The 26,269-nt window shown below is 56.6% G+C and overlaps 2 protein-coding genes across 9 annotated transcripts in view; one reads left to right on the top strand and one right to left on the bottom strand.

The window, feature by feature from the left end:
* Nucleotides 1-5,519, top strand: part of FMNL3 (formin like 3) — a 51,582-nt gene extending 46,063 nt beyond the window's left edge. For 3 of the 5 annotated variants that reach the window (XM_045801110.2, XM_045801109.2, XM_045801107.2), the window contains 10 exons: nt 596-830; nt 934-1,002; nt 1,106-1,186; nt 1,272-1,401; nt 2,056-2,216; nt 2,697-2,798; nt 3,132-3,224; nt 3,502-3,625; nt 3,757-3,873; nt 4,576-5,519. In XM_045801110.2, coding sequence (XP_045657066.1) covers nt 596-830; nt 934-1,002; nt 1,106-1,186; nt 1,272-1,401; nt 2,056-2,216; nt 2,697-2,798; nt 3,132-3,224; nt 3,502-3,625; nt 3,757-3,848 — 1,087 coding nt within the window. In that variant the 3' untranslated portion in view covers nt 3,849-3,873; nt 4,576-5,519. The remainder of the gene's footprint in view (nt 1-595; nt 831-933; nt 1,003-1,105; nt 1,187-1,271; nt 1,402-2,055; nt 2,217-2,696; nt 2,799-3,131; nt 3,225-3,501; nt 3,626-3,756; nt 3,874-4,575) is intronic. The other 2 variants (XM_045801111.2, XM_045801108.2) reach the window with 1 other exon arrangement.
* Nucleotides 5,520-5,799: 280 nt separating this feature from the next.
* PRPF40B (pre-mRNA processing factor 40B) lies at nt 5,800-26,269 on the bottom strand. Of its 4 annotated transcripts, none has more exons than XM_045801114.2 (26): nt 26,139-26,269; nt 20,015-20,095; nt 19,097-19,240; nt 18,723-18,788; nt 17,794-17,821; nt 17,539-17,564; nt 17,299-17,409; nt 16,897-17,017; nt 16,789-16,813; nt 16,366-16,569; nt 16,000-16,129; nt 15,852-15,916; nt 15,175-15,339; nt 14,965-15,073; nt 14,442-14,592; nt 13,589-13,722; nt 12,800-12,914; nt 12,561-12,652; nt 8,345-8,461; nt 7,979-8,116; nt 7,675-7,770; nt 7,388-7,474; nt 6,991-7,237; nt 6,707-6,768; nt 6,450-6,593; nt 5,800-6,349 (listed from the first exon to the last, which is right to left on the bottom strand). In XM_045801114.2, exons 1-26 carry the CDS (start codon nt 26,139-26,141, stop codon nt 6,257-6,259), a joined length of 2,754 nt encoding a protein of 917 aa, XP_045657070.1. In that variant the 5' UTR covers nt 26,142-26,269; the 3' UTR covers nt 5,800-6,256. The 4 variants fall into 4 exon arrangements, with proteins under 4 accessions (XP_045657070.1, XP_045657074.1, XP_045657068.1 ...); XM_045801118.2 differs by having other exon boundaries at nt 6,991-7,168; nt 26,139-26,267; XM_045801112.2 differs by lacking the exon at nt 26,139-26,269 and having other exon boundaries at nt 19,097-25,773.

The following is a 26,269-nucleotide window of genomic DNA, read 5'->3' as shown; positions in this document are numbered from 1 at the left end:
GTTGGCAACCCAGTTCTCCACCTAGGATCCTGGCCTTCCCTGGATTCGAGGGCATCGACAGAGCTATCTCACACCCCTCAGTCAGCCACTGGTTTGGCCAGAACTTAATGCATCTGTGCTGTGTGCCAGGCACTGTGGGAGGTGCTGGGGATCAGCCCAAACCTTCGCTCGAGTTGCTGCCAGTCTAGGGGGAGCAGTCCGGTAGCACTGGGTGATAAGGGCTAAGGTGGTGGAGGTATAGGCAGCTTTGGGGGAACAGAGCAGGCCAGGTAGCTGAGCTGGGTGATCAGGGATAGCTTCCCGGAAGAGGGGAGGTCTCACCTGCGACCTGGCCTGAGGAAGTGTATGAAGTCCACTTCAGTGTCTGGAGGGAGAAGCACGATGATCGGGTATTAAGAGTTCTCCCTAGGGGTAGAGGGAAGACACTGAAGGGCTTTAAGACAAGCTGTGGAATGTTCCCCTAGGATTGTTCCTCATGCTCTGATAGAGAAGGCAATGGGCAGACCCCATCCTCAGTCCTTCTAGAAGCTGGAGAACCAAGGGATGACGGATAACAGCCGATGCAAGACCTGAGGTGGCTCCTTCCCCTACACAGGTTTGACCTGCAGACGCTGCCCGTGGACTTCGTGGAGTGCCTGATGCGCTTCCTGCCCACGGAGGCCGAGGTCAAGCTGCTGCGGCAGTACGAGCGGGAGCGGCAGCCTCTGGACGAGCTGGCGGCCGAGGACCGCTTCATGCTGCTCTTCAGCAAGGTGGAGCGGCTGACCCAGCGCATGGCCGGCATGGCCTTCCTGGGCAACTTCCAGGACAACCTGCAGATGCTCACGCCGGTACGGCCTCGGCCTGCACCTGCTCCCCCGCCCCGCCCGCCCCGTCAGGCTGGCTCCGCCCCATCCCGGCCGGGGCTGAGCGGCTCTGCGTCTTGCCTTCCAGCAACTCAACGCCATCATTGCCGCCTCTGCCTCTGTCAAGTCCTCGCAGAAGCTGAAGCAGATGCTGGAGGTGCGGAGAGGTCGCGGATGCGGGCGCCCGTGGGCCTGGGCCCGGGTGGAGGAAGGAGCCCGCCGGGCCCGGCCTCACCTCCACCCGTGCGTCTTTTGGCTAGATCATCCTGGCCCTGGGGAACTACATGAACAGCAGCAAGCGAGGGGCTGTGTACGGCTTCAAGCTGCAGAGCCTGGATCTGGTAAGACGGGGGGGCAGCCTGGGGCCGGGAAGCCTGAGTCACGGAGTTCGGCCCTCCCTCACCACCCCCGGCCCCCCTCTCCCAGCTGCTGGACACCAAGTCCACTGACAGGAAGATGACCCTGCTGCATTTCATCGCCTTGACGGTGAAGGAGAAATACCCAGACCTGGCCAACTTCTGGCATGAGCTGCACTTCGTGGAGAAGGCCGCGGCAGGTGAGCGGAGCCTGGCCCAGCGAGCCGGCCCTCGTGGCTAGCCCAGGACAATCCCAGGAAGCTTGGGAGAGGGAACACTTGGGTCCCTTCGTTTCTGGCTTTTGTTATCTCCTTTCTGGCCACTTCAAAGCTTTCCGCTGGGGCCATGCGTAGGGGCCACCGCAGAGGGAGCCTTCCTGCAGCACCGGCCTGCCCCAGCCCTTCCCACCCGGGCGCCGCGGGGTCAGGCAGAGCAGCCACAGTGGCTCTTCGCTCCCAACTGCCTCGGGCTGGCCCTGGAGACTTTCTCTGTGATGCACGCGAAGGGCTTAGAAAAACCATAAAGCCCCCACAGCCATAAGGCAGCTGGTATTTCTGCCCCAGGCCGCAGGCAGCTCCATTTTGGAGACCAGCAGTCTCTCTGGCTTGTCTTCTGTGCTACCTTGCATTTGGGGTCATGAGCTCACAGCCCCCATTCCTTTTCCTTACCTCTGTGGGAGCCCCGTTCGCTGGGTGTGTGCTTCTCTGCGTCCCCCGGGTGGCTCGGGTGGCAGGGGCATGAGCAGCTGAGGGAGCCCCTGCGGAGGGGGAGGGCCAAGTTCTGTGCGGCCCTGGGCTGGGAGGTGGGCATGTCGGCCCCCGAGCAGGCCTCAGCCCAGGTTCTGGTAACCACAGTGTCCCTGGAGAACGTGCTGCTAGACGTAAAGGAGCTGGGCCGGGGCATGGAGCTGATTCGGCGGGAATGCGGCATCCATGACAACAGCGTCCTTCGGAACTTCCTCAGCACCAATGAAGGCAAACTGGACAAGCTCCAGCGTGACGCCAAGACGGCCGAGGTGGGCAAAGGGTGGGGGCGGGTGGGAGCAGCCAGGGCCAAGGCACTTGCCCCTCCAGATGGGCTTTATTCTGGTTCTTGGATGAAAGCACTTTTTTTTTTTTTAAGATTTATTTGAGAGAGAGAGAGCAAGTGCATGCAGGGAGGGGGCAGAGGGAGAGGGAGAGGGAGTCTTACGTAGACCCCAAGATCACAATCTGAGCTTAACTGTGCCGCCCAGGCGCCCCTGGACCAAAGAACTTTTACCACATGGTTGGCTGGCTGTATGTGGGGGAGAGGGGGCTTTGGGGGTGGCCAGCAGCTGCTTCTGGGGACATAGTCTAAGGAGCTGTGGGAGCCCCAGGTTCTCTTCCATCCCACAGGGGTGCTAATTTGCCCCCTTCGGCCCCAAGCACTGTTTTCTGTGGGCCTCCTGTCCCTGCTGGGGAGCCGGGCTTGTCCTCCTCTGCCAGCCTGACGCCTCCCGCCCACCCCTCCCCAGGAGGCCTATAACGCAGTCGTGCGCTACTTCGGCGAGAGTCCCAAGACCACACCCCCTTCTGTATTCTTCCCAGTATTTGTCCGATTCATTCGTTCTTACAAGGTGAGCAGAAGAGGGGATTTTAAAAAGGAGTCTGGCTGAGAGAAGACTGGTAGGGGGAGAGAGGGCTGGGCTCCAAGTCTGGGCCTTTTCTGTCTCCTCCTCGGAGTCCTGGGAGGGAGCAATGGAAGCTGGCCACAGGCCTCTCAGCTGTGGACTGGTGGGCAGGGTGGGGGCCCAGGCCCTTCCTGTCATTGTTCAGGGCAGGAAGTGCCCCTCCAGAGGGTGGCCACCTGGGGTTGCTGGTCCCACTGCCACCCATTCTCCACCCTCAGTGTCAGCCCCTCCCCTCACGGCCTGTGTGAGCCTCACCCCCCACCCCCCGCCCGGTCTTAGGAAGCAGAACAAGAGAACGAAGCTAGGAAGAAGCAGGAGGAGGTAATGCGGGAGAAGCAGCTGGCTCAGGAAGCCAAGAAACTGGATGCCAAGGTGGGTGGGACCAAGAGCTGGGGCCTGGAGCAGAGGATTAGGAGGGGGTGGAGAGAGAACTCAGAGATGGAAAACTGGAGCCCAGAGACCACCCAGAGGGTCCGAGGCTGGAGTCCAAAGGGATGGGGAGAGGGGCTTTGGGAGGGGATTCCTAGGTGACGATCGAGGGTGGGCTGCTGTGTGCGATCAAGGGCACCCTCAGACTGCGTCCTGGGGCAGGAACCAGCCCCACGGTAGGTTAGTGAGGACTCCCTTCCCCTTCATTGCTCGGCCCTAGACCCCATCTCAGCGGAACAAGTGGCAACAGCAGGAGCTAATTGCAGAGTTGAGGAGACGCCAGGCCAAGGAGCATCGGCCTGTTTATGAGGGGAAGGATGGTACCATTGAGGACATCATTACAGGTGGGGCCCTTGTCCCTCCCTTGGGCCTGGCCTCTAGGCCCAGCTCCCAAACTCCAACCCTACCCCTTCGGGCCCTCCTCCCACCCCATCCCCAGGAGGCCTGACCACTGTGTCTCTTTCCTGGGCCACAGTGTTGAAGAGTGTCCCTTTCACGGCCCGTACTGCCAAGCGGGGCTCACGCTTCTTCTGCGATGCAGCCCACCATGATGAGTCAAACTGTTAACCCCCAAGGCTGGGGCTCTTGACAGGTACCGGGCACCACAGCTGCCCCCTCTGCATGCCCACCTCACAGGACTCCTGCTGGGCCCACAGGCACCTCCTCCCCTGCATGACTTGGAACCATCCTCTGGCAGCCTCACAGGGATGGGGGTACACCCTTCTCTACTTGCATGCCCCATGCTCTGAGAAGCATGGCTTAGCCCCTTGCATGTGCCTTCAGGGAAGTGGTGTCTCCCACTAATGCTGTCCTGGCTTCTACTAAGACCCAAGGGGTAGGGCGTTTGCAGAGCAGGCAGGACCAGGCCACCACCTCTCGGTGCTGACACTGAGGCTCCATTCCTGGGCCCGGGTATCCTTTGTGACTTGTCCCCCGCCCCCATAAGAGCTCTGGCAGTAGCTTCTGCCCTGGGGCATCGGATGTCCCTTGGCCGGTTTCCTGATACTGTCTCCCTGGGGTCTCTCCCCAGCTTCTGGCTATTGCCGAGTCTACTTCGTCTCTGCCACTGCCCAGTGGCCTCCTGTCACCACCACCTGGTCCTCTGAAAATGCAGAGCCCCAGCAATCTCCCTGACCATCCCCTCTAGCCTCTCTTAAAGCTTCTCCCTCCTTGGCCTCACGATGGGCTCTTCTTTGGCCCTGCCCATGGGGCTGCCCCTCAAGGGGCTATTCCGACAGAGGGTGGGCCTGGCCCAGCCTCCTTGCCTGTTCACAGGCCTTTGTCTTCCCCACAGGCCTCCACCGCCAGCCCATTGTCGTTCGCCACCAAGCCAGGAGTGCTGCCCCGCCCAACGGCCCCCCTCGGGCTCCAGGCCCCCACTAAGACCCCCCCCCCGAAGGCAGAAGCACTTCAACTCTCCAACCTGTGGACCTGGAGCCCTGGAATTGGCTGAGGGCGCAGCACAGGGCTATGCTGCTCTCAACCCAGTGTCCACCCCAGCTCTCAAAGCTGCACATGCCTGACGTCACTGGAGGCACTGGGTCTTTTGGGGCCTGGCACTTCCCCGGTGCCTCCAGTACTGCACTTTGGCCCCAGGGTCTTCAAATTCATTTCCTGACTGAAAGGTCACCAAGGGTCAGCTCAGAGCTGGGAAAAATCACTTCTAGCTTTAGCCTGTGCAGGGGCCCACAGCCCCCTCTATCACTAGGCCAGAGGGATGAGAGGAGAAAGCAAATACCCCTTTTTTCCCCTTCCTTCTCGCAGGCCTATGGTCAGCTATGGTGTGGAAGTATCCAGACTTAGGGGGCCCCAGGACCCTACCAGTCTCAGAACACCTTTTACCAGGAGCAAGGCCCACCTAAGCCTGGTCCCCACCCAGCTGTGCCCTGGTGATAAGGGGAGAGGAGAGATGCCGCGCTTACTGCCCTTGGCCCTTTCCACTCTAGGCTGACTCTGTTCTCGTTGGGTGGGCGGAGGGGGAGAAGTTTCCCCTGGATTGCTAGAGAAAGGGTGTGCCATCAGCACCCTCACCTCCTTTCCACAACTAGGGTTTTTTTTTGGCAGGGGATAGGGGGCATGGCAGTCCTAGCTGACTATTTTCTCAGTCTCCTGCCAGTTTCTCCTCAGCCCCTGGAGGGGAACACAGGGACCCACTTCTTTCTGTACATGGACCACCTCCCTTCTCTTGTGTACATAAATCCCAGACCTCCCTTCTCTCAACAAAGGCTTGAAGCACCAGGCCTGACTCTGTTTCCTCTTTCGGGGGGGGGGGGTTGTCAGGTGGCCCTTTAGCCTGACCCGAACCATGGGGACAGAAAGGAGGCCACATGGAGCTGCCGTCTGCATGGGGGAGGTGAGCGCAAAAGCCTGGGGAAGGGGAACCGGGCTGGGCGAGCTCCAACCACACAAAGGGAGACTGGCCTGCCACGAGACCCTGGTGCTCTCTGCTGGCCACGCGTGCACCTGCCCAGTCCCCAGCGCGCCCCGCAGGACATGGAGATGATAAAAGAGCCACTGGCCATGTTATAAATATTATTTAAAAAACAAAAACAAAACAAAACAAAACACACATACACTGGGTCCCGGGGCTGAAGGAAGGAGTGGTGGAGCCCGAGGGCCCAGGCAGGCAGGAGCAGGCACTGATGCTAGAGGGTAAGGACCCCGCCTGTCACCAACCTGTCATTCTTCCCTAGAGGCCCCTTCTCACATTTTCTCTACTGGCACCACCTGCTCCGCATGGCATCCCCATCTCCGGTCTGGGGCTGAGGGCGAGGACTGCGCTAGTTGCCTGGGAAGTGGAGGACCCTTGAAGACCACGAGCAACCTGGGCAGGTGCCAGCCGTGGCGTGCCGGGGGTGGGCTTACTTGAGGAAAGGTGGACACAGACCAGACTAAGAAAGGAGTCTAGTGCAGAGAGTGAGGGCGACCTAGGACCCACGGCCTCACACAGACCCGAGGCAGAGCAGCTCGTCGGGTCACTGGTGGTCATCCAGCTGCTGCAGAAGTGTCCGCCGCCGCCTTTCCAGCTCCCCCTCGCTCAGCTCACTTTCCGACGTGTCCCAGCCCGTCTGGTGGAGCAAAGGCACAGCTCACACACAGCCTCCCCCGAGGGCCACGGAGGCCTGGAGAGGGTGCTGACTGGGCTGGGGTCAGGCGCCTGCCTCTCACCTTCTCCTTCTTGATTCCAAAACCCGGGGAGCGGTTAGGGAGTTCTGCCCGCCGGAGCTCCCTGTCCTTGTCCTGTTCTGGTTCTTTCTCATCACTCTCCTTGCCAGCTTTCTCCTCAGGGTCTGTCTCGCTCTCAGGACTGTTCTGTAAGAGCCCAGAGTCCGCCTGCTCAGTTCCTGTGAAGGACAGCCCGGGAGGCGGCTGAAGAGCTCTCTCAACATAGCAGGACCCTGGGTAGAAGTCCCTTCTCTACGCACCGACTTGTGTCTTCTCTTCTTAGTCTTCTTTTTTGGTTTCTTGGCTTTCCGAAGGCCATGATCTGGAGATAGAAAATGCCCAGTAAGTCCCACAGGAGGAGGGAGGGCTCATTGCTTTCTTGGCCGCAGTCCTCGTTCCTTAGACAGGGAGCTAGCTGAGGACGCCTCTGTCCGTGCAGTTTCCCTTCCTTCTCCCAGTTCTCCCCACTGTGATGGGCGCAGACCTCCCGATCCACTCCACCCTCAGGGCGCTGAGTCAACTGCTCCAACTCCCAACTGCTCACCTGATCCAAGGAGAAGGCGAGCGGATGGGGAGCCCCGTCCTCCAAGGGCAGCACCCCCACTTTCAACCGAATCAAGTGAGGAAGAGGGCTCGGAGCCTGACTCCGAGGGGTTCCGCCTTCTCCGCTTGGGGGGTCGGAGAGACGGTGGGGGCAGCTCCTCCTCTTCCGACTCAGAGCCCTGGGCAGACCGGCAGACACATGTCAGCGCACAGGTTCTCTGGCCTCCAGAAGCCCTCAAGTCTGGGAACTGGGGACAGAGAGGAGGATCCAGGGCCAAAGGAAGTTTCAAATCTCACTCCAAGGGGAGGTGACGTAGGGAAAAAAACAAGAAAAGCGGCTCCTATTTCCCCAAGACAATCCAGCCTCCCCCCGACATCCCTTCTGCCCACCAACTCACTGAGGGCGAGTGGGAACGCTTTCGATGGTGCTTCTTGCCCTTTCTGCCGTGTTTTCGGCCTTTGGTGTGGAGGTGCTGGCATTCAGTCTGGTAGGGGCAGAGGGAAGGGTGAGGAAGGCGCCAGGGCTAGCCGAAGGAAGCACCCTGCACCGAAAATCTGGCTTTGCCTCCTCTCAAGCAAGGGAAAGGAGAGCCCCAGGGGTAGGAGGCCACTGGGGTCTCTGCTGAGGCCGACCGGGTGTTCATGAGCCCGGGACGGACGCGCAGGGTCAGAAGCTCTGCCTCACCTCCAGTACCTGCAGGAACTCCCGGAAGAGCCGGATCCGCTCCGACTCCAGGGTGATCTGCTCAAAGGCTGAGTCGCACACAAAGCGCTCACGGACCTTGAACGGGAGAGCACTGCTGATGAGACCAGCCCCGGCAAGGCACGGACACCGCCATGAGCACAGGGCAGGGCTGGGGCAGAGGAAGGAAGGGAGCCGAAGCTGGCCGCGAGCTGTGCTACGACTGGGGCGGGCCCCCAGTGGTGGAGAAGCACCGCTGCCCTCAGGACCGAGGGGGTGGTGTTTGGTGCCAGGCTGCAGCGCTGACCTCTTCCCAGGCAGTGCCCAGCTCCAGGGCAGGCACGGCCTGCCTCAGCATGCTTCGGAAGGCAGCCTCCCTGCGCCGCATCCTTCGCGCCTCCTCCTTCTCCCGCTCTCTCTCCCGCGCCTCTGCTTTCTCCAGCAGCTGAGGACAGAAAGAGGGCAGAGCAGGGTCACCCAGGAGGGGGGGCGCCCAGGCCCCACGCAGGCATACTGCAGGACATGGGAGGCTGGGGGCTGGGCTCCGGCCGCCACCCACTGAACGGAGGCGGGGGTGGGGGTACAGTCACACCGGGGCAGTGAGTGAGAAGGAATGGAACAAGGCACAGGGATGAGTTCGAGAACAGAGCGCTGGCCCCGCCCGGCCCCTCACACTGTTGAAGGTCAGCTTGATGTTGCCTGCGTCCAGCGCAGCAGCCCTCTTGTCAAAGCTTATGACGTGGGCGAAGTCCTCAAAGGCTGTGTTCACCTCCACGCAGAAGCCCCGGTCCTGTGGGCACAGTGGCGCATGAAGCAGGGGCCACCATGGGCCGAAGCCTGAAGCCGGCCTCCGGCACAGGCAGGGGTCAGACTACAGGATGCGCTAGAAGTCCCCCAGCCCCCAGAAGAGACCCACGGCACTCCGACGTACTTCTGCTGTCCAAGTCCTCACCACGTGATGACTAAGCCTCCCACGCCTGCCCTTGGTCTGGATGTCGCAGGGAGCGGAGGGGGCACCGATCCCATGGGGAGGGGAGCACGGTGTGTGGTGTGCGTGCGCCCTGTCTGCTGACTGATGCCTGCCTTTCTCACAAGTCATTCTTTGTTCCTTCGGCTTAAGGCTGGGCCCCACATGGGCCCTCCTGCTGCTCAGGAACTTCCTTGCATTCTGTCAACATCTGTCGGTCCCATCCTTTGGCTTATTTCTTGGGTGCTTACTATGCTGCCAGGTACTGTGCTGAGTGCTTCACACACCTTATCTCTTTTAATCCTCAGTATCGAAATTTAACCATAGGTCCTGGCCTCCTGAGTTTATGTGGAAGGAGAAACCAAGGTTTAGAGAAACTAGAGCACTTGCCCCCGGTCCCACAGCTAACTCTACCCCAGGTCCTTCCAACACCGAAGCCCATAGTTTGCAGCACTACCCCCACACAGATCACTCAGTCCTCAGGGGGATTCCAGGCCATCAGGTGTGCAACTCCAGAACACTATTAAAAATACCTCCCCTTCTCGAAGCACCTGGGCCAGACTCCAAGCTTCTCATCTATGCCTCCCAACACCTCCATGAAGCAGAGGCTTAGGAGAGTTATCTCACTGCGCCCAAGTCGACCCGGTGAAAAGTGGAGCCGCTGGAGTGTGCGTCAGTGGAGGCCCAGGCCCGGTCCCCTCCTCCGCCCACCGCACAGCACTAACTTGTGGCGGCCTTCCACCCACGGCAGAGCGTGCTCTTGTCCATTTCGAGAGCATTTCCTCAACCCACGCTCCAGCCCCTCTCAAACATCCCAGTCTCTCTCAGGGGAGTGAAAGCTTCAATCCCACCTCTCCACTGGCTGCTTCCATCAAGCTCACACCCCTCACTCCTGTCCACCCTGCTCTCACCTTCCTCAAGCTAACAACCTGTGCTGCCTTCCCTTTGGTTCAAAATCTTTAAATGCAGCACACGGAAAACAAATCAACGTTTCGTGAACCTACTATAAGCCAGGCACTTTACAAATATTAGCACTGCCCACAACCATGCACATAAATTATCCCTATTCTACACATGAGGAAACTGAGGCTCAGACGTTGTATGACTTGCAGAGGTCTCAACCAACATACCGCCAGGCGTTACCTGACTCCAAGGTCTGCGCTGCACCCACTCTACCCTCTTTACAGACACTGCTTTCTAAAAGCGCTCATGTCCTCAGAGACAACTTCCAAGGGCCCCTTCTCGGTCCTCACTTGACTGATCCTTGTACGTGTGCTGCTCCCTTCGACGACTACCGTCTTGTCTCTCTGACCTCTTTTACTGCCTCTCTTGCCTGTGCTTGTTCCCCTGAGAACAGCACTTGGGTCTTTGCAATCTGGACCGTCCCTAGCAACCCCGGCCCCTCCATCCCTCCTGATTTTCAGACCCATAACAGACTGGATGTTTCACGGAAACTTCAAATTCAGTGGACCCCAAGAGAATTCATTCCCTGTGAGCCATCCGTCTCCACTCCCATGGATCTCCCAGGCCCAGATCTTCTGGCCTCCAGCTGTTCCAAGGCTCTCTGCATTATCCCATGGGGTGAGAGGTGCCCTCACAGTCTGTCTGCCTAGTGGATGGCCACGGGGACTCCTGGGCTCCTCGGCCTTCTGTACGCAGGAGCCCCAAAAGGAGAAGAGGTAAGGGAACTCTCTAAAGAAGCTTCTTTCTCAGGAGGTGTGGACAGACAGGACACAGCAAGGACGGGACTCCTACAGGGCCCGTCAGCAGGACCAGCCACTCTGTGGCAAAGATGTAAGCATCCAATGAAATGTAGCTCTCCTGGGATTCGATATTTATACTTTACGCGATCATCCTATTTAAAATATGGTCTTTGCTCTTTTCCTCCCCCCCCAGGTTACTTTCGAGACTAGTTCCCCAAATGGAATTCCTATTTTCTCCAGCCCTGTTCTGCTGAGTCCTCACTAATGGTACCATCGTCCCACCTCCGCCAACTTCAACCTCCCCCTTCCTTGCCCTCCATGTCACACGCAAAAAATCTATCCACTCGACTTCTGAGTGACTCCACCCTCCTACTTTTAAACTTCTTTTTTTAACAGCAGAAACATTTTTTTCACAAAAATCTTATGTAGAGCCTCAACATATAAAAGAAAAACTGCTATACTTAAAACTAGAGGAAGGAGCATCAACTGTCCCTCTTTCTTGTCCCAAGGCACCCCTGAGGAAACCCAAGGGGAGGGGGGTCCTCAGAAAAACACAGCTGGAGCACTACAGCTCTCCCTCATCTGCTGTCCCTGCTGCCTCTGCCGAGCTCATTCACCACCCAGACCAGCTCCCGCACCGCTAACCGTACCCCAGTCCTGTACTGCTCCGACTTTTCTACCAAAGGGCCCTAACAGCAGGGAGAGAGCCTGCGGGTGAGCCAGAAGAGGACGGCTCAAGCGCCAAATCTGCTCGAATCACCGGCCACTGTGACTTTTCAGTGTCCCGAGGCTTCAAATACTGTCTCTCCCCCACCGATCCCTAAGGACGCAAGCACTCAGTCTGAGAGGCGCTACTCTGCACTCGGACCCCGTGGCTCTTCCAAGACATCCTCCGACCATACCGTTCCCTGGCTGCCCATTACTTACAAGATAAAAACGCAAACTTCTTATGTTAGCATTCAAGGTATTTTACACCTAGGGCTCTCCTTCCAGACTGGGCCGTCGGGTCCCAGCGAAGCAGGAAGCCACAGGACAATAGGGCATGTGTTACCTAATGGTAAGGACTTTTAAAACGTTATGTTTGTATTAAACAGCGAAGTAATACGGTATGAAGATACAACACCTGCGTCTGGAAGCAAAACTCAGGACTTCAGAGAAACGCTGCGTGTGCAGCCACGTTCCTAGCTCTATTCTCAGACCCTTCTGCCCCAGGTGCCAAGTCACTGCCCCAAGATCAGGTATGCGTCGGTGGAAAATCCCCCATTTTTCAGATGAGGAAACTGAGGCTCAGAAAGGTTAAACAGTCTGCCGAAGGTCACACAATTAGTAAGCGGTTAAGCTGGACTCGTGTCCCAGGCAGTCTGCCTCTGCACCGCTGTTCCTAACTGCTGTGCGAACTGCCTCCCCAGCGCCTTTGCGTGTTCTTCACTTCCACCAACGAACACGCTTTCTCTTTGTTTTTTCCTTCTGAAACACGAGGCTCTTAGTGCAGCAATCACTCTTCCATCTTTGGTGGACACGGACGTTGAGAACTCTCTCTCCAGTGTAAGACAAGCAAGGTGGCTGCAAGGTGCCACTAAACTCGCTGCCACGCCAGAGTGGTGGCAGGCACGTGAGGTTAAGGATGGCATGCCCCTGAGGCCACTGAATGCCTTGCAAAACCAGCCCGGTGCTGCTAGATAATCCGTATTTTTGAGAGAAGCTGAAGACCTAGATTTTTCTGTACAATCTCCTAATTTAAAAATGTTAGCAACAAAGTTGAACTTTTTCTAAAACGCTGTACAGGCCAGAAGGAACATCTCTGTGCGCTACCAGCTTACGATTAGCTGTGGCCCTTGCTCCTCAAACGTGCCGTGCCTTTCCCACCCCCTTGCCTCTGCTCCTGCAATACCCTGTGCCTGGGACGCCGGCCTCCTCCACCTACTCGTTCTTAAAGGTGCAGTGCAAAGAGCAATTCTGGTGATTCTCGTCTCCAATAGCACTTGCCCCCCTCCATAATAAGTGTCACGTTTATCTTCCTCCTAGGCCATGAGCTCCTTATGGCCAGAAACTGCAACTTTCTTATTTCTGTGTCCCCGGTGCACAGTCAGGGATCTCAGCAGATCTCTGCTGAACGGAGCCACGCTGCTCTGGCCATACAGGACATAATCAGGGAGTCCTGTCCAGAGAGGTGCCCTGCACCCAGTCTGCATCCATCCACAACCCCGGGCCTCCCTCACCTTAAGGATGTCCTTAATGATCTTCTTCTCATCATGGAATCGTGCCTTCAACTCCTCCACATAGAACTTGAACAAGTCCAGAGGGGTGGAGCCTGCGGGGGAGGGAGGGAGGGGGGCCTGGCGGGCGGCAGCTTCCCGAGGCCTGGGGGAGGGGTCGAGGACAGGACGAGGGAGTGGGGTGCAGAGAGGCTGGCGGGACAGGAAGCCAGGCCAGAGAAGGGGGAGCCTGGCTGCCTTACCCGGCTGGCCCAGCATGTTGGCAAAGCGGACATCAGTGCTGACAGCTGGGTACAGCTCCATCCAGGTGGACATAGAGTGCAGCTGCCCTGTCTCGTGCAGCTCGTCCAGGAAGGTCTGAGCAGGGAGAGGCCAGTTATAGGGAGAGTGAGACAGCGAGAGAGGCAGAGCCAGGGACTGGGGAGGAAGAGAGGGGATGGGAGGGAGAGGCCGGGACAATCCAGACTGAGGAAATGCAGCAACGGAGGCAGAGATGAAGAGCTACAAATGGGGAGGCAGAGAGCAGTGAAAATGGAGAGAATGTAAATACAGAGAGGGACAGACTCAAACATGACAAGGAGCCGGACTAGAAGGCGGAGAAATAGAAACTTGTCTGCAGCATGTCCTTCCTGCGGCTTGCTCTCAGCTTCCCGAAGTGTTAGAGCTAAGGAACCCCCACCACGATCGCCACCGCTGCCACCTCCAAGCTGTGGGACACGCTAGCTCTGCCCATCTGGCTCCCCACCAAAGGGAAATGAACTGGGAGCTGCCAGGCTGTGCCTTTAGGGTGCTCCCTGCTGGCAGCTTCTGGGTGGTGCATTCATCTAGTCTTCCACGAGGAGCACGGCCTCCGGGGGAGGGGACACAGCAGGGGCAGAGCCACAGGTGCAGGGCAGCCTGGTGGAGGAGGCACTGCACGGGACCAGGCAGACACGGCACAGCGGGCCTAGCCGCAAGGAGGCAGGGCATGGGCAAGGGCGGGGTACGGCCCGGGTGGAGCTGAGCGCCTCTCCGGCGGGCAGCAAAGATACCTGGAAGGCCTCCCGGTTCTTGCGTTGCTGACGCCGCTCCCGAAGGCGGGCCCGCTCCCGCTCCTCCTCCTCCTCCCTCTCCAAAGCTCGGATGTGCTCCTCGAAGCAGATCAGTGCATCTTCCTTGTCCATGTCTAAGCACAGGGAGGAGGCTCAGCACCAGTGGGCCACCCTCGCCGACCCCAGCACCCCCCCATGTTCAAAGGTGCTGCCTCAGTAGGTGCCGGGGTCCCCCACGGTGGAGGCGCAAGGGAAGCAGAGGCCTCTGCGGAAGAGGAGACTGGAATGGTGGTTCTGGAGAAGGGTTCATTAACGTATGAGAACAAAATCAGCAAGTAGGCAGCTCTTGTGAAGTCAGTTACTGGAAGTAATCCTATGAGACCGGTCATCTCGGGATCTGAAGTTTTGTGTTTTATGGAACTGGGAATCAATCAGGCTTTGATGAAAGTTCAGAGGGTCTATTTCTGATACTGCCAACGACTACAGGCCAACAACAGCTCATTGTAACAACATGCGACCAGTTAAGGCCCACGGGCCATGACAATTTAAGACCATATTCATAGGAGTTAGAAAAATCATTCTCTCCCGGCCTTCTGACACCTATCCTAGAGCTCCTTCTCCAAGGACACACAATGGCCGGGTCAACAGTGGACCCCGGAGTGGGGGGGGGGGGGGGTCCCAGCATTCTAGCATCTCCAGCCTCTGGAGAGATACAGGGACTGAGTGAATGCTGAGGACCCCTGGACATCCGGGGGGGGGGGGCAAGAAGTGCAGGGGAGCAGTATGAGGCAGGCTCCAGGGTCCCAGGTCGGTGAGGAAGGGGGGACAGGCGGGAGCGGAGACCCGGGCTTACTCTGCAGCTGGTGGTCCTGAGCAAAGCTGGGGTTATCCATGAGGTACTGCTGGGCCTGGGACCACGTAGTTTGGAAGTTGACACTACTCATCCCATCCAGGATGCTCTTCAGGGCCTGGATGTTGCGGCGCCGGAGCTGCTTGGCCTGTTCCTGGGGAGCCACAGCGTCAGGGTCAGGGTGAGGGAGGGCAGGTCGGAGCTACTCAAGTGGGCCTGGGCAGAGGAGCGTCTGGGGAAAGGCAGGCAGCTAGGGAACCCTAGGAGGCCCAGACTCAAGACTTCCACATCCGGGAAGGAGCGCGGATTACAGACCAACCCCTCACAGACGCCCTCCTGACCTCCCACACCCACGTTGTAGACCCCGAGCAGAAGTGGGGGGATGTGCAAGTGCCACACCAGCTTCCAAGTGAGGAGCTGAGACCCTGGGGCAGTGGAGAAATGAATGGCTGGGCTCCGCAAGGACGCAAAGACATGAAAAGCCTCAAGTAAGACAGACTTGACGGATCCAGCCAGTGACTGTTACCTTCTCCTTCTTGGCCAGGAAGAAGAGGACATCATCATAAACCTCTTTTCGATCCCTCTCAGGGACCACAGCCCACACCTCCAGCTCCCCAAAGGTCTGTTCTGCCCGCCTGTGGAGCATATGGGCCGTAGGTAGGCAGGAAGGGGACAGAGACCCTGGGCCCATGTGTTCTCAGGGTTCCCAGACCCCACCCCAGCCTGGCCCCCTGACCGGTAGCGGGTGGTAGAGGTCATGCGTTCGTGCTGCTCCAGGAAATGCTGCAAGGTCTGCTTGGCCTCCTTGGCCCTTAGCCGGGCCTCTTCCTTCTCTTCCTTCTCCCGCTGCGCCTTGTAGGCATTGAATGCCTGCTTTTTCTCACTCAGTTTGGGCAAGGCACTGGGGTGGAAAGGGTGGGAGTGGGGTGGGGATAGAGGAGTCACCCTGAACAGCCCACCAAGCAGGGTCACGGCACACGGAACTGAGTGAGGGGTCCATGCATGGGCACAGCAGGCTGCAGGGAGGCAAGACGGGTCTCTGGGATGAGGGGACGGGCGGGAGGCAGTGAGGGGGAAGACGGGGCTCCAAGACACTAACACTGAGCCCTTTTGCTCTGGGGTTCTCAAGGTGCATTCAGGCCTCCACCCTATCCAGCCCCCTCACCCCAATTAATTCAATTCGAATCAATTCAATTCAACAAGCATTTATTGAATGTCTCGTGTCAGATACCTTTCCCCTCCTCCTCCTGGAGGCCCTCCAGCTTCTTTCCCCTGCACCCTTGCTCTTCTATCACTCTCCTGACTCAGGCCCCTCTGGGGCCTGAGTGTTGAGCTGGGGCTTCTCAGGGAGGCCCTGGCCCAGCCGCTCACAAACACAGTCTGGAGGGCCTGGCTCCCTCTGCCCAGGCCTACCTGTAACGGGGGTCGGTGACCACCATCTTCATGGCCTGTTCCCACGAGGCATTGGAGGGGACAGCCTAGAATGGAGCAGGCAGGGGTCATGGGGCCTGCCCACTTCCAGGCCCCTCCAGGCCTACCCTGGGAGCCCCACCCCCCGCACCTTATCCCTCAGCAGCTCCTTGAAGGCCTGCTTTGCCTTCTCCCGGTTGCTCCAACTGAGGCCAGACCTCTCTGGCTCTGGCTTTGATTCCTCTTCCTCCTGCTGTGGTGGCTGATGCTGTCCAGTAGCACTGGGGGGCAAAGGAGACTCAGCCACAGCATCTCCCAGGCCCCACAGCTTTCAGTGCCCTATGTTGTCAGGAGTATGCCACCCTCTCCTGGCTCCCCAAAGCAGCCCTTTTCTGCCCTCCAGAGGCCATGCCCAGATCTTCACACCCTTCCCAAGAGGCCTGGCAGAAATCAAGGGTTGAACTAGGCTGGGAGCTTGAAGCCAGCATCTGGAATGCCTCGGGGGGGCAGCCCTCACCTGCTGGGGCCCTCCTCCGGCTGCTGCAGAAAGCCCTGCTCCACAGGCTGGGCAGCCTCTGACATATCGCAATCTTCACTCCCACCTGGCTCAGGCTCTAGAAGGCCCAGGGGCAGAGGGGTGGGGCCGGGCGGCCCAGGCGGGGGCTCAGGCTGGGGCTGAGGCGGCTGCGGCTGCAGTATCTGGGGCTGCTGCTGCTGTTTCCTGCAGGTGGGTCGGAACGGCAGTGTCCAGGAGTGGAGCAGAGAGAGGGACCGTCAGGGGCCAGCTGGTCTCTATCCTGCGAAGCACTGGGGCCGGGGCAGGCCGCTCCACAAGGAGACTGACAGCTGGCTCTTCCACAGAGTAGGGATCACAGAGAGTGTCCACCCCCACCCCTCAGGCGGCCCCAAGTACAGGTGGGTAAGTGGGCAAGTCACTCACCCTGCAGCCTCCTGTTTGACTAGAGCTGCAATGGGAAAAGATAACATGGTCACAGGGTGGCAAGGGCCACCCCCCAGAACCGCAGCCCAGGCCCCAGCCCCTCCTCACCCTCCAGGTCATCCAGGTCCTTGGGCCGGGTCCAGCGAGACTCCTTACTCTGGTTGTTATAGTAGTAAGGTTTGCCTGTGTCTGACTTGTACTCTTTCCAGGGACACTGGGACAGCAGCAACTGCAAGAGGATGGGTCAAAGGACATCAGTGGGCTGGGCATGCCCTCTAGCTACAGTCGGGGGAGCTAAGGGGAGCCAGTGAATAGGGAGTTTTTAGCTACCACCTGCCCTGGCTCAACATGAGGGAAGACAAACTTCCTGAGATCCTAGGGAGGCTGGGGGAATGGTCAGGGATCTTGGGATCAGAGGAACCATGTGTATGGTTACAGACTCAGGGGAGGCCAAGGACTCGGAAGGGTCAGGGCAGCTGAAAGGAAGGGCCAGAAAGCCCCGCTCAGGACCTCTGCCTTGGACTTGAGCACGCTGGGCTTCTCCCACACGGACTGCTTGTCGTCGGCATTGTAGTAGTAGATGCGCCCGTCAGGGGCCACATGCTCACTCCACAGGGCCCTCTGGGGGGGCACAGAATGGTGGTCAAGGCCCCATCCCCAAAGCTTCTCCTCCTTACCCCAAAGATTTAACCATCAGCCCCCCGATGTTCAGCTTTTCTACCCAAAGACCCCTGAGTTGGAAGAACTCACCGGAGGGCCTGTCCCAGCCACAGCAGCTAGAAAAGAAGCCAAGGGAAATATTAAGTCCTTGCCCCGACCCTCATCTTATCCCACCTATTCCTCCCCTACTCCATCCCCAATAAATATCCCCTGGTCCCATCAACATCCCAGGCTCCCTGGCATCCCAACAGGCATGATCCAGGGTGGGCTCTAGTCCACGGTCCCCTCTCCCCTGTACCCCCCCAACCTCCGAGCCTGGGGGGAGCAGACCCCCAGAAGACTCACAGCTGGCTGTGTCCGCACCCGGAGCCGTCTGCCGAAGAAAGAGGAGGGGGAAGGGTTGGGGCCAAGCCCAGTGGCCCCCAGGACCCAGGCCATGGGGGATGAAGAAGCAGGCCAGGCCAGGATCCATGTGTCCTGCTCCCAGGGACCTCTGCTCCCTAACAAGCATCCCCCACCCTCTGGGGCCGTGGCTGTAGGATCCTATGGGGAACCGCAGAGCAGCTCTGTTCTTTGTTTTCCTCAAGTGAGAGTATTTTGTTGAGTCAACCTCCGAGGCCCCTCTTCCATAGTGGATGCCAACTGCTACATCCTACCCAGACTCTACTACACTGAGCAATGCCACAGGAAGGTACGGTGAGATCCCCAGGTGCTGTTGCTTCCGCTAGAGACAAAGAAGATGTGAGGAGGGGGGCGCCTGGGTGGCACAGCGGTTAAGCGTCTGCCTTCGGCTCAGGGCGTGATCCCGGCGTTATGGGATCGAGCCCCACATCAGGCTCTTCCGCTATGAGCCTGCTTCTTCCTCTCCCACTCCCCCTGCCTGTGTTCCCTCTCTCTCTGGCTGTCTCTATCACTGTCAAATAAATAAATAAAATCTTTAAAAAAAAAAAAAAAGAAGATGTGAGGAGGGACTCTGTTCAAGTGTCCACAGTGCCAGCTCTATGAGGGTAAGCAGTGTCAGCCACGACTGTGTTCCTTAAGGGAGCTGGGCACAGCGAGGAGTAACAAGAGAGTAACATGCCTTTGGGGAGGAGTGAGAAACTAAAAGAGCAGAGTATGTGGCTGGAGAAGAGGACTTGAGTGTGGGGAGTGCTGCCTGGACCAGGATGGATCCGATGAGAAGAGGGAAAGAATGGAGGCCATTCCCTGTACTCCGAGTCAGACCCACAGGGCTGCAGGGCAAGGCCTGCTTCCTGCTGGCCCCCAGTGCTTACCGCTGCGGTGACAGGCACCGCTGGCATCAGCATTCCTGGCATCATGGGAGGTACCATTCCTGGTATCTAGGGATACAAAGAAGACAAAAAACAACTACCGAGGTGAGGGCAGGCACAAGCAAGGCAGGCTCCTGAGAGATCCCGTTCGGGGCCATGACCTTCACATGGCCCCCCTCTAGACAATCCCCAAGTTTTGGGCTCTCAGCCCAGCCAGAGAGTTTTCTCCCATCATTCAGCAGACAAATCCACATGGGCCTAGGCAAAGCTCCCTCCCTTCTCTCCCTACTTCCTAAAGTCCAGAAGCCCATTCTCACCTCCACCCCCAGCTGGACTCACGGGGTTTTCTGAGGCACTGGTGCAGGAGAGAGGATTACCTGCGTGAGTGGTGGTGGTGCCCCCATTGGTGGAAGCATTGGGGGCATGATGCCAGGTGGCATCGGGGGGATGGCTGGTGGTCTCTGACTCATGGGGGGTAGTCCCATCGGAGGAAAGGGTGGGGGGATTCCTGGAGGGGGCATCTGGAAGTGAGGAAAGGAAGGGACACTGAGCAGAAAAGACACCTCCTTGGACCTGTCAGGGAATATCCACTTGTCTCCCACCCTTCTCAACCCTCCACCCCAGGTCTGAGGCAATTCCAAGGCTTTGGTTCGAGAAGCATAAAGCATGAAACTGCCTGCTCCTCACCACTGAGAAAGATGGAAAACTGGGGGGGGGGGGCTCTTCTGGGTCTAACAGGCAAGCACACGGTTTCTTCAGAAGTAGGGAAGGGAGAGGGAAAAGTCTAACTGCCACCAGACTGTGGCTGGAAGGCTCCATCTCTTCAGCAACTCTCCCCAAAGAGGCCTCTCAGAAGCAGGGCCAGAAGGCAGGATTCCAGGTACCCACATCCCCCAGTCCCCTGCCTCCCATCCCTTTTTCTCCAGCTTGATGACCACCAGCTGCTACTTCAGCCTGACTTCTGTGGCACATTGAAAGAACAGAGAAGGAGTAGTGAAACAGAAAGGCAGCCCCACCGTGCCCTCACACTAACAGGGTCTTTTCCCTTCCACTTCTCCTACCCCAGCCCCAGTGTGTCCCAAGGACAAAAAGACAAAAGGGGAGCTGTCAGCTTTATGGACTGGGAGCTTCACAGCAGCTCCCCCCACCCCGATGCCCAAGCAACACCACCCCTTTCCAAGGGCAGCAGAGGAGGCAGGACACAAAACCGTGCTGGCGACGCAGCGGTGCTAGGGACCGGGGAGATGGGGGTGCAGGCTGGAAAAGCCAAGCCCAGGGAAAGACATAAAACTTACGAAGGGTGGTGGCATCATGGGGGGCCCCGGTGGGAAGGGGGCAGGCGCTGCTGGGGGCCGGGGACCAGAATCGGGAACCGACTGTTGAGGGAGAGAAAAGTCATAGGACCCAGGATGGGCAAAGAGATGGGCTTTTGCAGAAGGGAAGCAGAGCGGTGAGGATGAAAAAGGAGCACAAAGTTCAGAGGAAGGGTCTCCTGGCCCGGTTTCCTGCCCACGCCCAGCTCCAAGCCCTGGCTAGGTCTGCTCTCTTCCACCAGCCAAGAGCCAGCCGGCCGGGCCCATCCCAGGTCGTCTTTATCGCGCCAGAACCACAGAAGAGATGGAGGCGGCTGTACCACAGGCCCAGTCTGGCTCTTCCCGATGCTTTTCATCCATTCTCCCAACTATGGGCAAGGCTGTGCCTTCTCAAGCCTTAAACACAGGTCTCTCATTCCCAAAGCAGCCAGGGAGGAAGTGACCTCTTTTCCCGTCCCCCTACCTGAATTCACCCCAAAGCCCTCTAAACCCCAAACAGTCACCACGTCTTCTTAAGAGCTAGCCTCCCTCTCTCTTCACTGCGGGGGGGGGGGGGGGCACAACTGGCCTCGTCGTTACTTCCTCGCTCACTCTTTGACACCTCCCACTCCCAATCACCCTCTCCTCTACGGCTCTACTCCCCCTCCCCTACGGATCCCAAACTCCTCTCCCTGTGGCTGAGACTTGGAACAGCCCACATCTCCCTGTCCTATGCTTACTAGCTGCCACATCCCATTCCGCAGTCGTTGGCTTAAATACCACTTGCTCCCAGGAGCCTTCCTGACTGTTGAATTTATTCTCTATCTGATGCCCTTCTTAGTTTCCTGTTGTATACAGTTTCGTAATTATTACGTTTCCCCTTACTAATGTGTGATAACATTCCATGAGGACAGGGATGTGTCGGACTTATTGAAAACTGGACTCCTGGTACCTGCCACAGTGTCTGGCACATAATGGGTACTCAATAAATATTGAATGAATGCAAGAAGGAACAAATGAAGGAACAAACACTCCCAATTCTAAAAATTCATCCTATTGATATAGCCAAATTCATCCTATAATGGCCAAAATGATATGTGTATGTTTCCATTCCAGCATTATTCGTAAAAACAGAAGATTGGAATCAGCCTAAATACCTGTTACATATGAAATTATAAACAAACATAAAATGGAATATTATGCAGTCGTAAAAAATGAAGAAGTTCACTGTCTTGATAGGAGCAATCTCTAAGATATATTAAAAAGTGGAAAAAATGCAAAGGGCAGCAAGTGGGATCATTTGAATGAAAGCTGGAGAGAAAAGATGACATAAAGAAATCAGCAGAAGGGGGACTGAGGTGGGAAGGGAAACTTCTCACTGTATGTATGTCCTTTTGTAACTTTTGAATATGGATCCATGTGACTATAGCACCCATTCCAAAAAAAAATCTTTTCAAGTGAACTGAGGCTTGGAGATAGAGCTAAAAGGCTGTGCCCTTCCTCCTTTTGCTTGAGGGTTAGAGAGTTTCAGGGAGGAGTTCTAGGGAAAGCTGGTAGCTGGCTGAAGAGGAGCCATCCCACTGCTGCCCAACTTCCCTATTTCCCCAGTGACCCCTATGTTGAGAAGGCTCGGCATTTAAAGATGCTTCCTAATCTCTACCTCTCATAATATCTGTCCTTCCTCTTTACCCACCCATCTCATCCTAAGGAGAGAAGGGGATAAGCCACACTATTCCACCTTAAATCACCTTTCTCAGTGTTCAACTACTCTGGCCCCGTATTCAGACCTGCTCTTGACAGAGACTGTCCTTAGCATGGGAAGTCAGAAATTAATCACCGTGGGAGGAACTCCAATTCTCTGTGCTACACTTGCCCATCTCCAGCTGCCTTAGGACCCTCTCTGACCTCCCAGATGCTACGTAACCACGTCTGGGTCCTACCAGGCTCCAGAGTTGCCCACCTGAGATTGGCACCACCATCCATACAGTTGTCTAAGATGGAAACTGGTGAGTCGTTCTTCACACCTCCCTCTTGTCAATACGTCATTGAGTCCTGCTAACTGTACCTCATACACATTTCTTGAATTCGTCCACTTCTCTCTATTTCCTCCTCCGCCCCACCACCCCTCTTGTTTTCATCTGATCTTCTGTAGTAGTCTCCCCACATCCACAACAAGCTCATCAAAACGCACCTCAAATCATGTTACTCCCTGCTTAAAATTCTTCAGTGGCTCCCATTGTTCTTAGGGTAGACACCAAAACTCCTCCCCAAGGCCTGGGAGGCTGTGGGAGGTTTGCTTCCCAACTGCCTCGCCAGCCTCATCCACGCTGAGCTCCTGGGTCTTCACTCACCTGCTCTCAGTTCTCCCACATCAGACCTGCAGCTTGCCTGGCACGACTTCCTGCCGACTCCACACACCTAGCCTACAGGTCTCACATGACCAGTCGTCGCTTCCTCAGGAAAGGCTTCCTCCCAGGCCAGTGGCCTAGGCTTAGTCAGAGCCCTCTTTCACGTGCTCGTGTACCACCCACCCTCCCCTTTAGCGACTACCCACTGCAAGTTTAGTCACTTCCATAATGCTGATTGTCCCATTATTTTATGTGGCCACTAATAAAAAAACAAATGCCACCACTTAAATGATACTCTGTCGATTTTAAGATGTCTTGCCAAGAAATTTTAAAATGTGAGTCTTAGGATCAATGAAATATCTGTTGCCTCCACCAGATCTTAGACTTGAAGGGCCAGGGACTTTGCCTGTTTGGGCTTACCCTGATCTGCTATCCCCACTGCATTTTCCTCACTGCCCCCCACCGGAACACAGAAGGTGTTAGTAAGTATTTGTTGACTTAGTATTTGTTGACAAAATACATCCACTGATAAGGCCTTGTAGTTATTCAGGGAACACAGAATTGTCAGAGCTGGAGGGGACTCTGGCAACCATCCAAGGTAGTCTCCTTGAGACTGATGAGAAAAAGAAGGGGAATTATCAGTCCCAGGCTCCACCATGGTCAGGGACAGAGCCAGGACTGGATCCAACCTGCCCTCCAGTCCTACCCCCTCAGTTCTTGCCACAGGAAGCAGGTCTGTTTTTTCACTCCAGCATCTTCCTAGCTACCCATGTGGTTAACTCAGCAAGGATCCAACCCTTCCTTGAGAACTAGTGGTGGCTCCCTACTGCTCACCTTACAGAATCTGACCTAACATTCAGTCTTTCAGCAAGACCCATCTACTCTTCTTGGCTCCGCCCGACTCAATGGCTTCCCTCCTCCTCTCTGCACAGCAATTGTTAGGTTACACCATGTGTTCCTTTTATCCTACTTTCTCAAGTGTCTCTCACTTTCTCAAGATGATCCAACATTCACCTCCTTCAGATTACCTTTACGATTATCCTCCACACATACACATACTCCTCCCTCCCTGTGTCCCCTCAGGATAAATGCTGCACTACTTGGCACTGATGACACGCTACTCTGTGGATGTTTGCTGGGTGTTCCCCACAGGAAAGCCTGTCTCCCTACTTGGGAGGAGATTTCTCCATATTGGGGGATTATGTTTTCTCCTCTTAAGCCTCCCCTTGAGTGTCTAGTCAGGGCCCTGCATACAAAGTGCTGTGACAGAATGCAGACTCATCCTTAACCTTATTTGATTTTTGCATGCTGGAATAGCCTAAAACAGGCAAATACGTGCGTGCGCGCCCATGTGTCCAGGTACATTTGTATAAATTCTCTGGGTAAAGGCGGCCTATAATGAGATGGACGTCTTGGCAGAGGCTATCTGTATGGCTGGGGAAAGGGAACTGGAATCAAATACTGGCATGGGAAAAACCTACATAATAAAACACTCACTGTATGTGAGCATCTTTAACTTGGCATATGTGCCGCTGAAGCGAGCACTGACCGTCTTTAACTTGGAACGGAGACCCCTGGCCAGGATCCAGATGCTGGACTGTTTTGGACAGTTCCCGCAGAGGACAGAGCGACGGAATGAACATATATTACCATGGAACTTCCACAGCCCTCCCTTCCCTGGGCTTCCCGTGCAGTGTGTATACTTTTCTTCCTGAAACACCCCTGCCCCTATCTCACTTGCTGCAGTGCCTGGACAACTGTGGGTCTCATTACACCTTGGGGCAAGACTGAAGTAACTCGTGTGACAGAGGGATACAGGAAAGGGGCTGAAAGAGCAGATCCTGTGTCTTTCCTGGAACAAAAACACATATGTGGGCTGGAGAGAGACGAAGAGACAATTGATCATCTGGTCATCATGTGTTCACCTGGGCCACTGGAAGGACCACTCCCCCCAAAGGTGCAATCAATTCTTCCACATCTAAGCGGCATCTCAGAACTAAAGATTCAGAAGAAAGAATAAAAGGGGAAAAGAACAAGAATGGAGAGACGGAAGGAAGAGTGTGGAAAGAGGGAATACCTAATTAATATTTATTGAGTGCTTATTACGGGCCAGATATCATGTCAAACAATCATTTAATCCTTGCAACCTAATAGGTTATTATTGCCCCCATTTTATAAATAAAGAAACTGAGGTTCGGAGAGATTAAATAACTTGACCAAGGTTCCAAAGGATTAAACAGCAGAGGCAGGTTTGGAATCCATGCAGCCTGACCCCAAGCCTGTGCTTTCAACCACTCCACAAAGCTGTCTCCCAGCAAGGATGATGGTGCCACAGCTATCTCTTACAAACTGATTCTCCTGTTTTCTTTTCACCCCAACCCACAACACACAATCCTGAAATCCTCCAGGTGATCCCAAGGATGGTCTGGTCTGACTTACTCCCTAAAGGGATTTGTGTTGGAAAATGAAAGCTGGAAGGCACACCTCTCAGAAAGAGTACCTCTCATCAAAAAGAAAAATACCACAGAGGCCGAGAGGCCAGCCAATTACCCTGAAGTCAACCTTTACCTGCTGCCCTGCTTCAGCTGCCCCAACAGTGCCAGCCCCCTCCGTGTTCAAGACCATCCTAGTCCCCACTCCTCTATACCAGCCTTAGTATATTCCTCCTTCTCCCCACAGATATTGGCTGTCTACTAGAAAATAGCTTCCATTGCTTCTCTCTGTCCTGCCTTCTCCTCAGAATGAAGACCTCATTCTGGTCTTCATTTTCTTGGGTTAGGTCTCTCTCCTCTGCCACTTTCAGAGTTCCTCCATCCCTCCAGTAGGATGCCAGAGGCGCTGGCTAGCCTGCTCCAGCCCTGCAGGCTTTGTGCCGACCATCCCCCACATCCCTGGGGATTTTCTGCAGCCCCAGCTAAAGGCCTCGCCTCCATCTTCAGCCTGTTTTCCCTTGCTTCCCCACATCCTAGAACCCATTCTCCTGAACTCTTTCCTCAAGAACCACTCCATTTGGAAGCTGGAAAAGATCTGGGGTATCATTCTCATGCATTTTCCTTGGTTGCTTTTTTTTTTTTTTTTCCTCAAACCGATGGGAAATGTGAGGCCCAAAGAAAGGTAGTGACTTGCCCAAGGTCACACAGAGTTGTTAACACAGTTTGTTGATGGCAGAGCCAGGGTTGGGACCAAGGGTCCTCTGCTTTCTCATTTCTTGGACTACCAGCACTAGATGGGGGCCGCCGCCTTTCTTTCCTCAGGAGACAATGCCCCCTCACCTCAGGAGACAATGCGGGAAACGAAGGAGGGGGTCTCCAAGCGATCTTACCGGGCATCCAGGGCTTCCAAAGGAAACAAACACTGGGCCTGACGAGGGCGTCTTGCACGCCAAATACCCCGCAAGGGGAAACTGTGGCCCCCAGCTCTCCCCTTGTCCCCCGGTTCCCACATTCCCGCCCCCTCTCCTTTCCTGACCTTTCTCCACAAACCCACCCTTCTCTCCTTCCCTTCCTCCTCCTCACCCAGTCCCGCAACTCTCGCTTCCCTCAACCCCCCTCTCCCCCACCCCCGCCATCCTCCATCATGGCCTCCCCGCCCCTTCTCCCCCAAATCCCCGCTCCCCTCCCCCTCCCGGGCTCCTTTCCCTAACCCCTCATGCCCCTCGCCCTCCCCCGGGGTCCCGGGTACCCCCGGCGGCCTCCCCGCTCCCCCCCGGCCCCGGCCCGGGCCGCCGGGGGCGCTGTGGGACCGCCCCGGGCCCCTCCACCCCCGCGCGGGGACGTTACCATGCCAGAGCCTCCGAGCAGCTGGGCCGGCTCGGCCCACCCGCCAGTAAAAGCCGCTCTGATTGGCCGGGCCGCAGCCGGGAAGGCGGGGCCAGTGGGGGGTCGCACCCCTTGGTGGCCGGGGCTCCGGT

Source organism: Ursus americanus, chromosome 25 (genome assembly GCF_024610735.1).
Source record: "Ursus americanus isolate L20-20 chromosome 25, mUrsAme1.1.p, whole genome shotgun sequence".
NCBI lineage: Eukaryota > Metazoa > Chordata > Mammalia > Carnivora > Ursidae > Ursus > Ursus americanus.
Note: the sequence above shows the minus strand (reverse complement) of the source record. Positions and strands in the feature narration are given on the sequence as shown.